Here is a 12,660-nt window from a genome sequence, read left to right as displayed (position 1 = left end):
ATGTTGGGTCAGTTATCTTGTTTCAAAGCTTCTACCAACCCCCTCTACTTCTGCATCTCAGCTCTTCTTTGACGAGTATCAACACAACTTGCTCCAGGACTACCTGACAGTTCCAGACCTGTCAAGATGAGAAAGAGCCTTGTGAAAGAACAGGCTTGGAGAATTTCCCAACTCTCCTTCCCTTTCAGTAGACTTGGAGAAGAAAATGTATAGTTTTGTCCTCTTGTGTAAAAGGTGCCAGGTTCATTTTGGGATTCATTACAAAGTTACTTAAAGTCACCTAAACATCAAGAAGGCCAGTGGTACTTGCATTTCTTCTTTTTGAAGTTTTACTATCAGAGAGCTCAACAGGTGAGATAATACACCAGGAAGAACTCATGAACCAGAAACTGAGCAGCTCAGAGCAAAAACCAATCTTAGACATCCAGGGCACATCCTTGTTTTCCATATTGCAATCCATTCAGCTTAAGTTCCACATGGAGTCCAATTCTTGCCCCCTTCCTCACTCTCCCAGATTCAGTGCTCCCCACCACTTTAGTGGCACATTAAAATTCACAATACACATCTCAGGATGTCCAAGATGCCCTGTGAAAACCAGAAGGCTGAATGTCTTCCCTCATAACCCCATGGTAAAAACCAGAAAAAAGCCCACAGTTTTTCCCACTACTGAAATAACCCATAAAAGGTGGCAGCTCAATATTCCATACATCCACATGCTGCACATTTCCCAAATTTCACCAACAGCACAGTCTGGACTACAGTATCTACGTCTGCAGACCATGTTCTCTGTCAAGCAATGCTCAGAAAAGCCATGGCCCATTCCAGCTGCTCTATTCCTGCTGCAGTGTGTTGTGAGAGTTCCTGGTCACTGACATTTCCAACCCAAGCACTTCAGGGAAACCCATGATCTGCTCAGTAACAAACAGAGGCCCAAATCAAAAGCTGAAACTTAACAGACATTGGTGTCAAATGCAAGACACCAGTACAAAAGTACTGACTTTAACTTTTTTAAGTCACAGCCCTGCTGGAGCACAGATCTCCTGCAGTGTTAAGAGTTTCTGAATTTTGAATTGAGATGTGTGTTGCCAGCTGGCCAGTGCACAATACCATAAAATCAGAGGTCTGGCAAACCACAGGGATACTGTTGTCACAGGCAGGCCTGGCTACCACTCTCAGCAAAGCAAACACTGTAGGAGACTGACATTCATATTTAAATTTTTCAATCCTGAGACAACTTAATGTGATGCTAAGAAATGTAAAGAAGGCAAGAACTGCCAGTTTAAGTTACAAGCAGATCCTACAGCTTCAGAATCACTGAAACAACTGATTTCTGTTACAGGAGACAGCCACAAAGGTGATCACAGGTGGAAGATCTGCTGGACTCTGAGCAATGTCATGTTTAGAGGGGGGAAAATGAGAGCAAGGAACAAAGGAACAATTGGATGAGTCTGCTCATGAACTCAGAGCCCCAGGGCTTTGTCCTGCCCTATCACTACCCACTCATTTTTTGGATTCTCACAGTCCAGCAAATAACCACACATTAAAACAACCTTGGTTTGCTTCTGCCAGTGGAAGAAAGGAGTGGTTTTCAGGTGAGGAAACTGCTACACCTTTAAAAAGATTATTTGAACGGAAAGATGTGGTCATCAGTTTATCACAGCTTCTCACAGAATTCACTCAGTGTAGCTGTAAGGACGAACAAAATAAAAAGCCTGTGAGCCCACCCCAATTCAAAGACTAGGCAACAAAATCCTTCAGAAAAAGACCTCAAAAATCAATAGGACCTACTGAGCCATCCATAATTTCAAAATGTAAATTTGGGGAATGCACACAAGTTTTGGGGAAATACACATAAGAAGTATCTGTTTCTGAATATGCTCTACTGATTTAACTCTGTTTTGGATAGTTTTCCCCTTTGTTTTCTAACCAGTGAAAAACTTAGCATCTAACTGCAACTACTTAAATCATGGAGGGAGATATACGCATTACAAGTTTTCCCCCACAGGGAAGTCTTGCTGCTAGACTTTACTGGGAAATAAGAGCACATGATGAGTATATAAAGAGACAGGATTCATAAAACATGAATTAGGAAAGAGTTCAAGCACATGAAACAGGAGTATCATGGGAGACAGGAGCACATGAAGAGAGTATCATTTAAATACAACAGATACTTTGATTCTAAAAAACATCCTTTACTTGAATAAAAACAATTAACTCATGGTACTCAGTCATATCCCAGGTTGCATTATATGTCAACTTGAAGCACATCAATGTTAACTTTTAGTACCTAAGAACATACCCTGCAAAAGGCACCAGGACTACCAGATAATCCCTTTCCAGTTCGTTTTTCCCACCTGATGGCTGACATAGCTCTCACTTGGCTTTGCTGCACTGAGCCCAACATCCTGAAATGATGCAGCTTCTCTATTTGAATTATAAATAAGTAATGCTATTACAAAACCCATCTGTTCTGCAACTTCTGTCTTTCTAGACTCAAAGCTGGTATGTTTTAGTCTTACCATACAAGGCTATTAAATGATTCAAACAAATCTTAGGGAAAAATTAAGTTTTCAAAACACGGTAGGCAAGCATTTTCCAGAAGGATTCTTCCTTCCTTAAAAAGCACTTGCTATCTTGTCAGCCCAACGCTCTAGAAAGTTCTTAAGCATTTCTTTTGTGGCAATATCCAGTATAAATGCAGCGCAAACAAATGTTTGACGAGTTTGTGTGGTTTATGGGGTCTTTTTTAGGTTATTTATTTCAATTGTGATTTTTGGGTGAAAATACTGTGACTGTAAATCTCTACACTGCTGTACTTCATACTAAAATGCATCTGTTCCCCTTCATTAAGTGATATAAAGACAGTTTTCTTTCAGGAACAGGAGCACCTTTTCCAAGTTGAACATTACATGGACTATGCAGGCATAAAGAGCATCCTTCAAGTCATAAGCAGCAAGTCTTTTCCTGTCACTCTTCTAAAGAATTTGCCTTAATTTAAGATGAAAAAAAATGCTTTTTAGTGAGAAACTCTTCTTCATTGACTTTGGGGAAATAAAATGTTTCTCAACATTTCAAGTGGAAACAAGCTGGTTCTTTAAAGGTGGAAGGTTCTGAAAGACCTTGTTTTTTTTAAATGTTTTTATTCCTCTTTTTAATGAACATTGAGATATTTGCTGGTAATCTAAGAAGTTAAGTTGCTGAGATATCAGAAACTCCAGAAGTTATTGGCAGCAGCAGTCTGAACAAACAACAACCCACATACCACATTCCCCAGCCACACATTACACAGCACCTGCAGGAGGGCAGAAACCTGATCTGCCAAGTCACTGTCCATAACTTCTGGCAGAAACACAACAGCTTGAGCAGCACTTGACAAGTTCCTCTTTAACTGTAAAACCATCCTTTCTGAAGGAAGTGGAACTCAGAGAGGTACATCTATGGCTACAAGTACATTCCCTAATGGAAAACAGGTTTTGAAGCTGGCAGGACAAAAAAAAATAGATGAAAACAAAGTGGAATTCAAGAATCTTCACACTAGTCTAACCACTTATTGAATGATCTTAGAAGACCTAACAGCTGACTTTTTATAACCAGACAATGCAGGTAGATTGTCCACACTAGAAGTAATTATGCATTTGCCTTTAAAAAACTTTCCTCTTTATGAACAAGTGTTTCTCTGCTGGTTCTTTGAGACAAGACTTCTTTTCAATAAAAGAATGCTGGTTTTTAGCTGTAGTTAGAATATTATTTTACACATCTTTTTCCTGGCAGCACTACCCATTAAAAGAACTTCCTATGAACAGCTTTTTCCTAATTCTAGCTCTGGTGCCAGGCTGCTTGCTCTTGCCCCTCAGTGCTGAAAAGATCTTGGAGGGTATACATGGAAAAACAGGATTTGCAAAACTTCCTCCTGCTACCTCTCCTCTTCCTTGGAAGGCTATTTTTAACCCGGGTCAGTTCACTCACTATGACTCACAGCAGCACCTCATTGACAGTTGCCCTGCACATAAAAGGAAGTGGCAATTACAAAGGAAAATACACTTGGAGCGGCAATTCAGCCAATGCTTGCCCCACACCTCAGAGCAGACCTGATTCAGACATAGCTGTTTTCTGTGGAGGGACTTACAATATGTTATGCCTATATGAAAGCAGGGCTTTTTTGCAATTACCACTGTAATATCATGCTTCTTGTTTTTAAAATGTTATACCTGCTGCAGAGACAGACAAACTTACAAACTAACACTCTACAAACAGATTTCACAGAGGCCAAACATCTTTCCCAGGGATCCTAACTGGTCACACAACTGAAGACAACAACGTTTACAAAACTCCTTCACTACATCTCAGCAATAAGGTCACAACAGACAGCATGACAAAAGAGCACCAGTACATCACACCAGTCCAGCATCCCACCCACATATGGTTCACATGGCACAGAGGATGTCAGTGCAGGTCTCCACACAGACCCAACAATTTCATGGCAGTAACATTTTTGCACTGGAATGTTCTCACATTTCACTTTTCATTCTCACATTCAACTTTTGCTCTCCTCACCTGACCAGATTTCAGAGGCCATGTCAATCACCACACACATGTGAAACATCAAGCACAACCAAATCCTCAGCTCTGCCCTCACAATCACAGTTTAGATACAGTGTTAATCACCAGTCGAGAGTCTATAAAGAACCCCAATCATGGTGTCTTTGTGTCTAGTTCTAACAACTATGACAGATTTTGGAAAGGCAGAGTACAATAGCTTAGACTTTATACTATCCTAGTAATAGCCCAAGGCTTTTGGCTGATTTGGAAAACATAACAATTAAGCTTGAGCAAAACTAAAAATGTCAGTGAGAGCGTAACTGTAATCCTGACATACTTATGTCTTAAAGAGCCTTGCAGGAAGTCCTAAACTGTGTAACACAGACCAGACTCAAGTTCATTGTGACCCAAGGGCCATAATCTCCTGTGTTAGAAAAATACCAGCTGAACACTGCATATGTTGACCTGCTGGTAGGAGTGGTGCTGCATTACTGCTGAGTCATGCAAAAAGTCTACAAGAAGGCTTAGGTTCTGTGAGGGGACAAGGAATCAGGTTTTAGAGCCTGAAATCAAAGCAAATGTTTTGCAGGATTCTTCACACGTGGCATTTTCCCAGTTTACTCACACAAAGATGTCGTCTTTTGGCATGATATGATTTAAACCTTCATCCATTTGGAAGATTTTGTGGAATCGGTGATTGTACACATCTGTCACCACCATCTAGGACAGCAAGTGAGATTTACAAAGTGATTATAGTAAAAGCTTACATAAATTTAGGCAAACTACCTTTAAATTCAAGCAACGGTTTATTCCAATTCCCTATTACAATTGTCAGCACACCAGCATCAGTTGTACTTTACTTTTCTGCCCCTTCTCTTAAGCGTCTCTACTGCAATGGAACTATCACTATAAGCACAGACTGTTTCATGCATGTTTTTAAACTTACAAACAAAGAACAGCATTTTAACTTAACAGTTTTGTCACTAGCCCATTAAGTTCAGCTTATCAGCCATATAAAAGCTAGGCCACCAAAATGCTTCAAGAAGAACAAACATTTATCAAAATTACTGTCTGCATTAATCCTTACATTTTCTGCAGGAACACCAGAGAGTTTGGAAAGTGCTTCACACAGATCCGAGATGGCCCCCATCATTGGCACCACAACCCGGTACTAGAAACAAAGATAATGTTATGCTTACACCAGGCAAAATAAAGCCATGCAAGGCAGAGAGCAAGAAAATGGAAATAAAATCTTAAAACTCTGAAATCTTTAATTTACAGGAGTTCTGCTGAAGTTAAGGTCATAACCACACACTTCAAGGTCTTCTGGATCTCAGCTTTACTTTACAAAGCAGGGATTTGGAGGGAATGAAAGCTGTGAACAGCTGGCCTTCTGCTGTGATCAGGCTCAGCAGTAGTAAAACTCAGGAAAGAAAATAATCGCCAGGCACAGCAGCTTGCTCAGAATATAAAATTGCTGTTTCTTTCTGTGATAAGAACATCTTAAAGCCATTCTCTTCAATGCTGCTGAAGGTCAAGGCAAAAATCTCAACAGACATGGAAATACTGCCAATCAGTTCCTCCAAAATTGCATCAGGACATCCACTCACCCTGCTTGGGTGCCCCAGCTTGTGTTTCTGTGACGTGTGGCAAGCACAAGGCTACTTTAGGGATGTGTGTGTCCATTAGAAAACAAAGTGGGGGGCCAAATTTAAAACAAGTCTATTGAAGAGGCTGAAAAAGCAAACATTTTTCTTTTTTTTTCTGAATGGGAAATGTTTTTCAATTCTGTTTGAAATTCAGAGGCCTTATCCATTTAGAATCACAGAACCACAGAATATGCTAAGTTGGAATGGACCCACAAGGATCATCAATTTCAACTCCTGGCCCTGCACAGGACACTCCAAGAATCCCACCATGTGCCTGAGAGCATTGTCCAAACATTCTTTGAACTCTGACAGGCTTGGTGCTGTGACCACACCCTCTGGATGAAAAACCTTTACCTGATATCCAACCTAAACCCCCCCTGACTCAGCTTCAGGCCCTTCCCTTGGGTCCTGTCACTGGTTACAACAGTGAACAGGCTGGTATCTGCCCCTTCTCTTTCCTTTGTGAGTATGTTGAAGACCACAATGAGGTCTCTCCCCTCAGTCTCCTCTTCCCAGGCTGAACAAACCCGGTGATATCACAAGGCTTCCCCTCCAGACCCTTCACCATTCCCATGGCTCTCCTTCAACAGTCTCAAATAGATTTATGTCTTTTTTGTATTGTGATGACCTAAACTGTCCCCAGCATTTGGGGTGAGGCCACCCCAGTGCAGAGCAGAGCAATTCCCTCCTTTGACAGGCTAGTGCTGCTGTGCAGGCCAGGGCATAATACCAGTTACATCCTGACATTTTCCAAGGTAACACAAGATAAACAGGACAGTGCAAGCATACTGCTGCTTTCAGGGAGCTGCACATCACACTGGTCAGAGGAAGCCACTTCCAGCTGACCATGACCTTAGTTTCATGAGCCAAGATTTTACGAAGTCACTTGATTTCACGTCCTAGATTTTTTATTAGAAAACCCAAACTACCTCACTCAAAGGCAGACAATATCCTTTAGATTACTTTAAGAGTCTCAACTTTTAAAGAACTTGACTTAAAGGAATCTGTGTATTCAACATGCCTCACCTGGACTGGTCTGCGCTGTGGGTCTGCATATACCAGGGTAACTTCCATGAGACGATCCCTCCTCAAGGGCAGTGGCAGAGTTAAGTAACAGAAGGGATCAAAGGTCACAGAAACTTTAGAGCATTTGGGACAAACAAGGGTAGACTTGAAAAGACCATGAAAAATATCCACAATGATGGAATCATTCCTCAGCCTATGATTCTCCCATGCCTCTTTTGCCACTTCCTAGAAAAACAATTTTAAAAAATATATTAGAAGTTATTTCTTGTGAAGATTTCTACAGTGGGGTGAGCACCAGGACCAAAAAAATCTTGGAAAATTGATACTGGTAGGTCAATGTCATAGGGAAGGGGCTCTACCGGTATGTGTATGTCCAACATAACACACTGGGATTTCTTCTCAGTGAAAACAAGGCCTAGCATCAAGTCAAATTTAATCTATCTGTTTTAGCTGAGTTTGATCAGGTATTCCTTGGTACACACAGTGCCAGGAGCATGAATGGAGCTGAGGGGACAGTGACAGGGTCACATGCTGCCCCTCAGGACAAGATATGCTCCACTCTCCAGAAGGAATGAAGTGTTGCCTCTTGCTTTGGAAATGCAACTGCACTTACAGCTTTCAAGAAAAAAGTAGAGGTTTTTCTTCTTGGAAAATGATGGCAATGTTTCACAAAGACAGTCTAAAAGGAGATAAATTACAGTTGCTTGAAGACCTTCACAAGACAACTTATAAACTCCTTACCAAAGGGCATCTGGCATTTGTCTCTTCAGGGCAATTAGAGGCTGCTCTTAGCATGAGACTTTTAGCCTCAGGAAGAAAACTGAAAACAATAAACTTATATACCTCTATCAGGTAAAACCTCATAAGATAATTGTTCTTCTCTATTTAGGTAGAGTGCCACAAGGCATGACAAGGTTGTCCTGTGCCAGGGATGCTGCTCTGTAGAAAAGATGTTTGTGTGGCCTGTGAGCAGGAAGGCCAGGAAGTGTCCCAGAACCCAACTAAATGCCCTGGGAAGCACCACTTGCCCTATCCTTAAGTAAAGGGCACTGTACCGAATCAGGTCTGCCATTGGCATCCTTCAGCTCCAAGTAGGGCTTCTTCTTCACTCTGTTCAAATCCTCATGCAACCCATCTAGTAGAAAAGCCAAGAGCTCCTGGGAATCCTGCTGCTGGTATCCTGAAAACTGAGGAGCAAATCGTCCAACCTGTGTCTGGAACACGAAAGCAAAAGTGAGGGGATATAAAACACTCAGGTTGTGGCTTTTGCAGAGGTCAGCTGGCCACTACCTTCTGTTGGCAGCAGGCCATGGTGAACTGGATGCTAATGCAAGGAAAGGTGCCAGAACAATTTCCCCAGCTACTTTCCCTATTTCAGCAGAAAGCAGCTCTTCACACTGAAGCAATGAGAACATTGCACCAATAAACAAAGTTATAGAAGAGGGGATGCGTTTTGATCTTCACTTTATAATTTAAATTTTTAGACTTGTAACTTGCACACCTTTTCTTACTGACCAAAGCTCACAGCTGGCAATTCATATGACCTTGCCTAGTGTTGCAGCAAAGACCATTCTGATTCATCTGTAAAAAGCTCCCAAGCTGGGAGGTAATTTACTAACTAACAATAAAGAACAGTAGCCAACTCTGAGGAAGGACACTACTCACTGGAAAGTACCTCCCTGTACCCCAAAAAGCATTCACAAACCATGAAACACTGGAGCAATTCTGTCCTTACTGCCTTCATAACACCAAAATATGTGGCAGGCATGTTAGCTTTCGCTGTTTCTGCTGTCCCAGAGCTGTGCTCCCAGAACATGCCATACTTACTTTAAACATACGTGGGGCCACGTGAGACTGTCTCCCAGACCACATCTGTTTAATGAGATCTGCATAGGCTTCTGCGATTTCTCCCCTCATCCCCAGAGGGTTGTTCTGATTTATTTCAGCTTCATATTTATCTTCCAGGAAGTAGTCAGTCAGAGGAGGAGTATTGCTCAGGCACTGAAAAATTATTAAGAAAATTAATTTGCAGGACAATAGATATGTGTGAAATGAAACACCAAAACCGACTTTCACATCAGAACATGTACCAAGTTGACAACACTGGTGAGACTCAATAACTTGTTTAGTAAAACAAAACAAAAGAAAAAAATTAAGGCAGGAATCTGCATTTGAAAGACTGGTATCTAGAAAATTAAAGCATAATGATAATACAAGAAAGAAAGTAATTGGTCCTTAACATGGTCCTCAGTTTGCATGATAAATTAAGATTGAAGTATATTTGAATTAAGTCACTTTGACAATAAAAAATTTTAAAGTTGTCTCTTAGCTAAGTCCAAGAAAACATAGAGTGGCTTAATGTAACCATGACACAACTGAAAATAAAGTCATGTTGAATAAAAAGCAGAGCAGCCCAAGTTTATTGTGGTGTCCTGAATACCACACACATAATGCATTACAGTTATTTTAAGATTTGTTCTACATTTCAAAGCCATCAGAGTGACTGAAGCCATTTCACAGCACTGGTACCACACTAGAAGTTTGCCCATTCCTTAAATCAAAGTTCACGCAATTTGTCTCATATATTGTTTGAACTTCTTAGCAAAAAACTACCCCTAGCAAGTTTTTTGCATTCTTTAAAATGAACAAAATAATCCTAAGAAATTAAGTTTAAAAGTAAAGAAATAATTATTAGCTTTGCATCCCTGTTTCAACCTTAACACCTTGCACCTTCCTGTGGCTTTTCACGCTCTTAATTTTCCAACAATCTTTAACACAGGCCCAGAACTGCATGCAGTGACCTGCTCACGTCACTTGTGCAGCCCACACAAGTCAAAACATCCTCCATGTCAGCCCATTTTTGGCAGGGCACAGCACTGGGACCTTATGTTACAGTCAGGCACCTGTTTAACACAATTTCCCCTTGCCATTTCAGATGCCACATATTTCAGATTCAGCCCCTAATACTGTAATATGTTTTATAGTACTGAGCTAAACATAAGCCAAACTAAACGTGATTTTTTGGTGTGCTTTTTTCTTTGAGGTGCAGTCTCCTAATGGAATCACATTAAATGTTCTTTTCTTTTCACAGATTTTAAGCCACAATATGTATGAGACTGATTTTTAATTTAATTCTAATGAGGCCTCTTTCTAATTCTTACCTGTAATGCAGAATTCATGAAGCAGGTGTTTCCAAGGTTACTGAGTCCACAGAGTCCAGGCTGTGACAGGGAAGCACTGTCCCTGCAGTTGTAGGAGTTACAGACAAATCCAGAACCTCTGGAAAAAATGACAATACAATGAACTCCACAGTGAGTTTGCCAAGTCTCAACAATACTTAGAAGTCACATCAAGTACAATTACTGAAATTTTTTAACCAGGCTACCTGTTTCTGCTGCTTCATAGGGGTTAATGCTGAATACCAGGAATGTGAAATGTATGAGCTAACTTTGGAAACATTAATCCTTACAAAGTCTATTATTAATTTATGGCTCATAACACATTCATTTCCTCTGTCTGTAAGTACACAGCACACTATCCTACTGCAGCAAGAGTCTATATAATTTATAGAACGCTTTAAGAAATAATAAGAAAATTATGATCTGTACCTGGAAAGGCTTCTACCACAATGGTTGATAGACAGAAGAATATAATCCCTTCCCTCATGCTCTGAGTCACCTCAAAAACCAGGCAATGCTCTCGCGGTTAGTAAGCTCTGGAACATGCACTACTTTTGCAAGTGAGCAAGGATCAGCAGAAGGCAGTGGTTTCAAAAAGTAAAGTTTGATAAACAGGTACACAAGAACAGCAGAACTCCTCTAGGGCACCATCACACTCTTTTTCTATACAGGCAAGGATGCATGGGATCACTCACATGAAGGGTAACGAAACAAAAGGAACATTCCTGCTCTTACCCCCTGCCCAGGTGGGAGCTGTTCAGTCCATAGGAGTTACTGCTATCACCGTTAGTAATGACAGAAGTGGCAGACACTGAGGAATAAGAACTCGCTGATGATTTTGAAGAGGTAGTAAAGTTTCTGCTAGTTGCAGTGCTTGATCTGGGAGAAAGGAAAAAGAAGTAGAAACAGTGCTACTACTTTTTTTAACCCGAGCCCCACCTCCCACAAAACTCCAAGGATTTGCTGAGCTGCAGTTAGTTACCCCACACAGAACTTATTGCTTTGATCACATTTCCAAACAATTGTCTGGAAAAGAAACATCACGAAAAAAGTACCAGAAGTAGGAGCAGTAATTATTGCTTTAAGGCAAATCTGGGTCCCAAACAGAAATAAGTAGCAATTCAGACAGTGTGAGTGAGAGGGAAGCAAGCTTTAATTTTATGAGTAAACCACCTTGAAACAAGCAAGCAACCCCCCCCCACAAATCTTAAGACCACAAAACACTCTGCCTGCATTTAAAAGTGACTAGGTCAGTCCTTCCCTACTTGAAACTCAGACCATCTATTCAAACACAACATTAACCAGGAAGAAGATAATCAACAAGGCACTAAAATTTAAGTGTCCTGTCATAGACAGTTCCATTAAAAAAAAGCAAAACCACTAGATAGTATTAATTTTAATACAAATTAATTTCTCTGTAGTAAGAGTTGACTGGGATTTGGTCTAATCTCTCCATCTCTGCCCAAATAAACACACAGAACCAAAAGCAAAAAGGTGCAGGACACCAACAGCCACACAGCAGTGGCTGCTACCCCAAAACAGAGCAGCCACACAGCAGTGGCTGCTACCCCAAAGCAGAGGACAAGGCTCTCAAGCTTCAGCTTACCCATTTATTCTTTTTTATTGAGGCCCTCATTTTCAAATGACACAAACTAAAAATGCATATTCATAGTTCAGATGGTACTAAAAAATGTGCTGGAAAACCTCTACGGGGAAAAAAACTATACAACAAGCCATAATGGCCATGACAAGGCAGAACACCCGGACAGCCTCTACAGTTTGGAAATATAATAGCAGGGAAATAAATACAGCAGTAAACAAATTACAAGAGGAGCTTCCAGAAGAAATTGGAAAACCCCAAACACAGTCCAAACCTGAAGCATGCTAAAAAAACTTCACTAGCCAGCACAACAAAAAAGTATACTGGACAGTATCCTAAAAAGAATGAGATCTACCAGAGTAAGTGAAAGAACCATTTCTGGGACAATACACAATATTCTGTTGTTACATGTTGGAGGTGGAACTTCAAGATCACCTGGATGCCGCTGTGAGCCTCGCCAGAAAAGACACACGGAGCTCGGAGTTTGGGGAGATCAGACAGCAGCAGGGGAGAAAATCCCCTGCTTTGTTTATTACTTCTTATTAAATACTTCTAGCAAGGTGACCATGGATTGGAGAGTGGTTATTCCCACCTCTCACTACACTGGTCAAGGGGACTGTCACACAGTCTTGTTTGTCCCAGCATGGAATGTAAAACAATGGCTATG

The 12,660-nt window shown here is 40.9% G+C and overlaps 1 protein-coding gene across 2 annotated transcripts in view; it reads right to left on the bottom strand.

Annotated features, from left to right (window-relative positions):
* The window catches only part of USP4 (ubiquitin specific peptidase 4), a 32,716-nt gene that overhangs the window by 9,178 nt on the left and 10,878 nt on the right, over positions 1-12,660 (bottom strand). The window contains exons 7-13 of one of the 2 annotated variants that reach the window (XM_063411207.1): positions 11,129-11,272; positions 10,376-10,493; positions 9,042-9,215; positions 8,270-8,428; positions 7,215-7,439; positions 5,627-5,710; positions 5,165-5,259 (exon numbers count right to left, since the gene is read on the bottom strand). In XM_063411207.1, coding sequence (XP_063267277.1) covers positions 5,165-5,259; positions 5,627-5,710; positions 7,215-7,439; positions 8,270-8,428; positions 9,042-9,215; positions 10,376-10,493; positions 11,129-11,272 — 999 coding nt within the window. The remainder of the gene's footprint in view (positions 1-5,164; positions 5,260-5,626; positions 5,711-7,214; positions 7,440-8,269; positions 8,429-9,041; positions 9,216-10,375; positions 10,494-11,128; positions 11,273-12,660) is intronic. The other variant, XM_063411209.1, reaches the window with a different exon arrangement.

This window comes from Prinia subflava, chromosome 14 (assembly GCF_021018805.1).
Source record: "Prinia subflava isolate CZ2003 ecotype Zambia chromosome 14, Cam_Psub_1.2, whole genome shotgun sequence".
Classification (NCBI taxonomy): Eukaryota; Metazoa; Chordata; class Aves; order Passeriformes; family Cisticolidae; genus Prinia; species Prinia subflava.
This window is presented reverse-complemented; position numbering and strand designations above follow the sequence as displayed.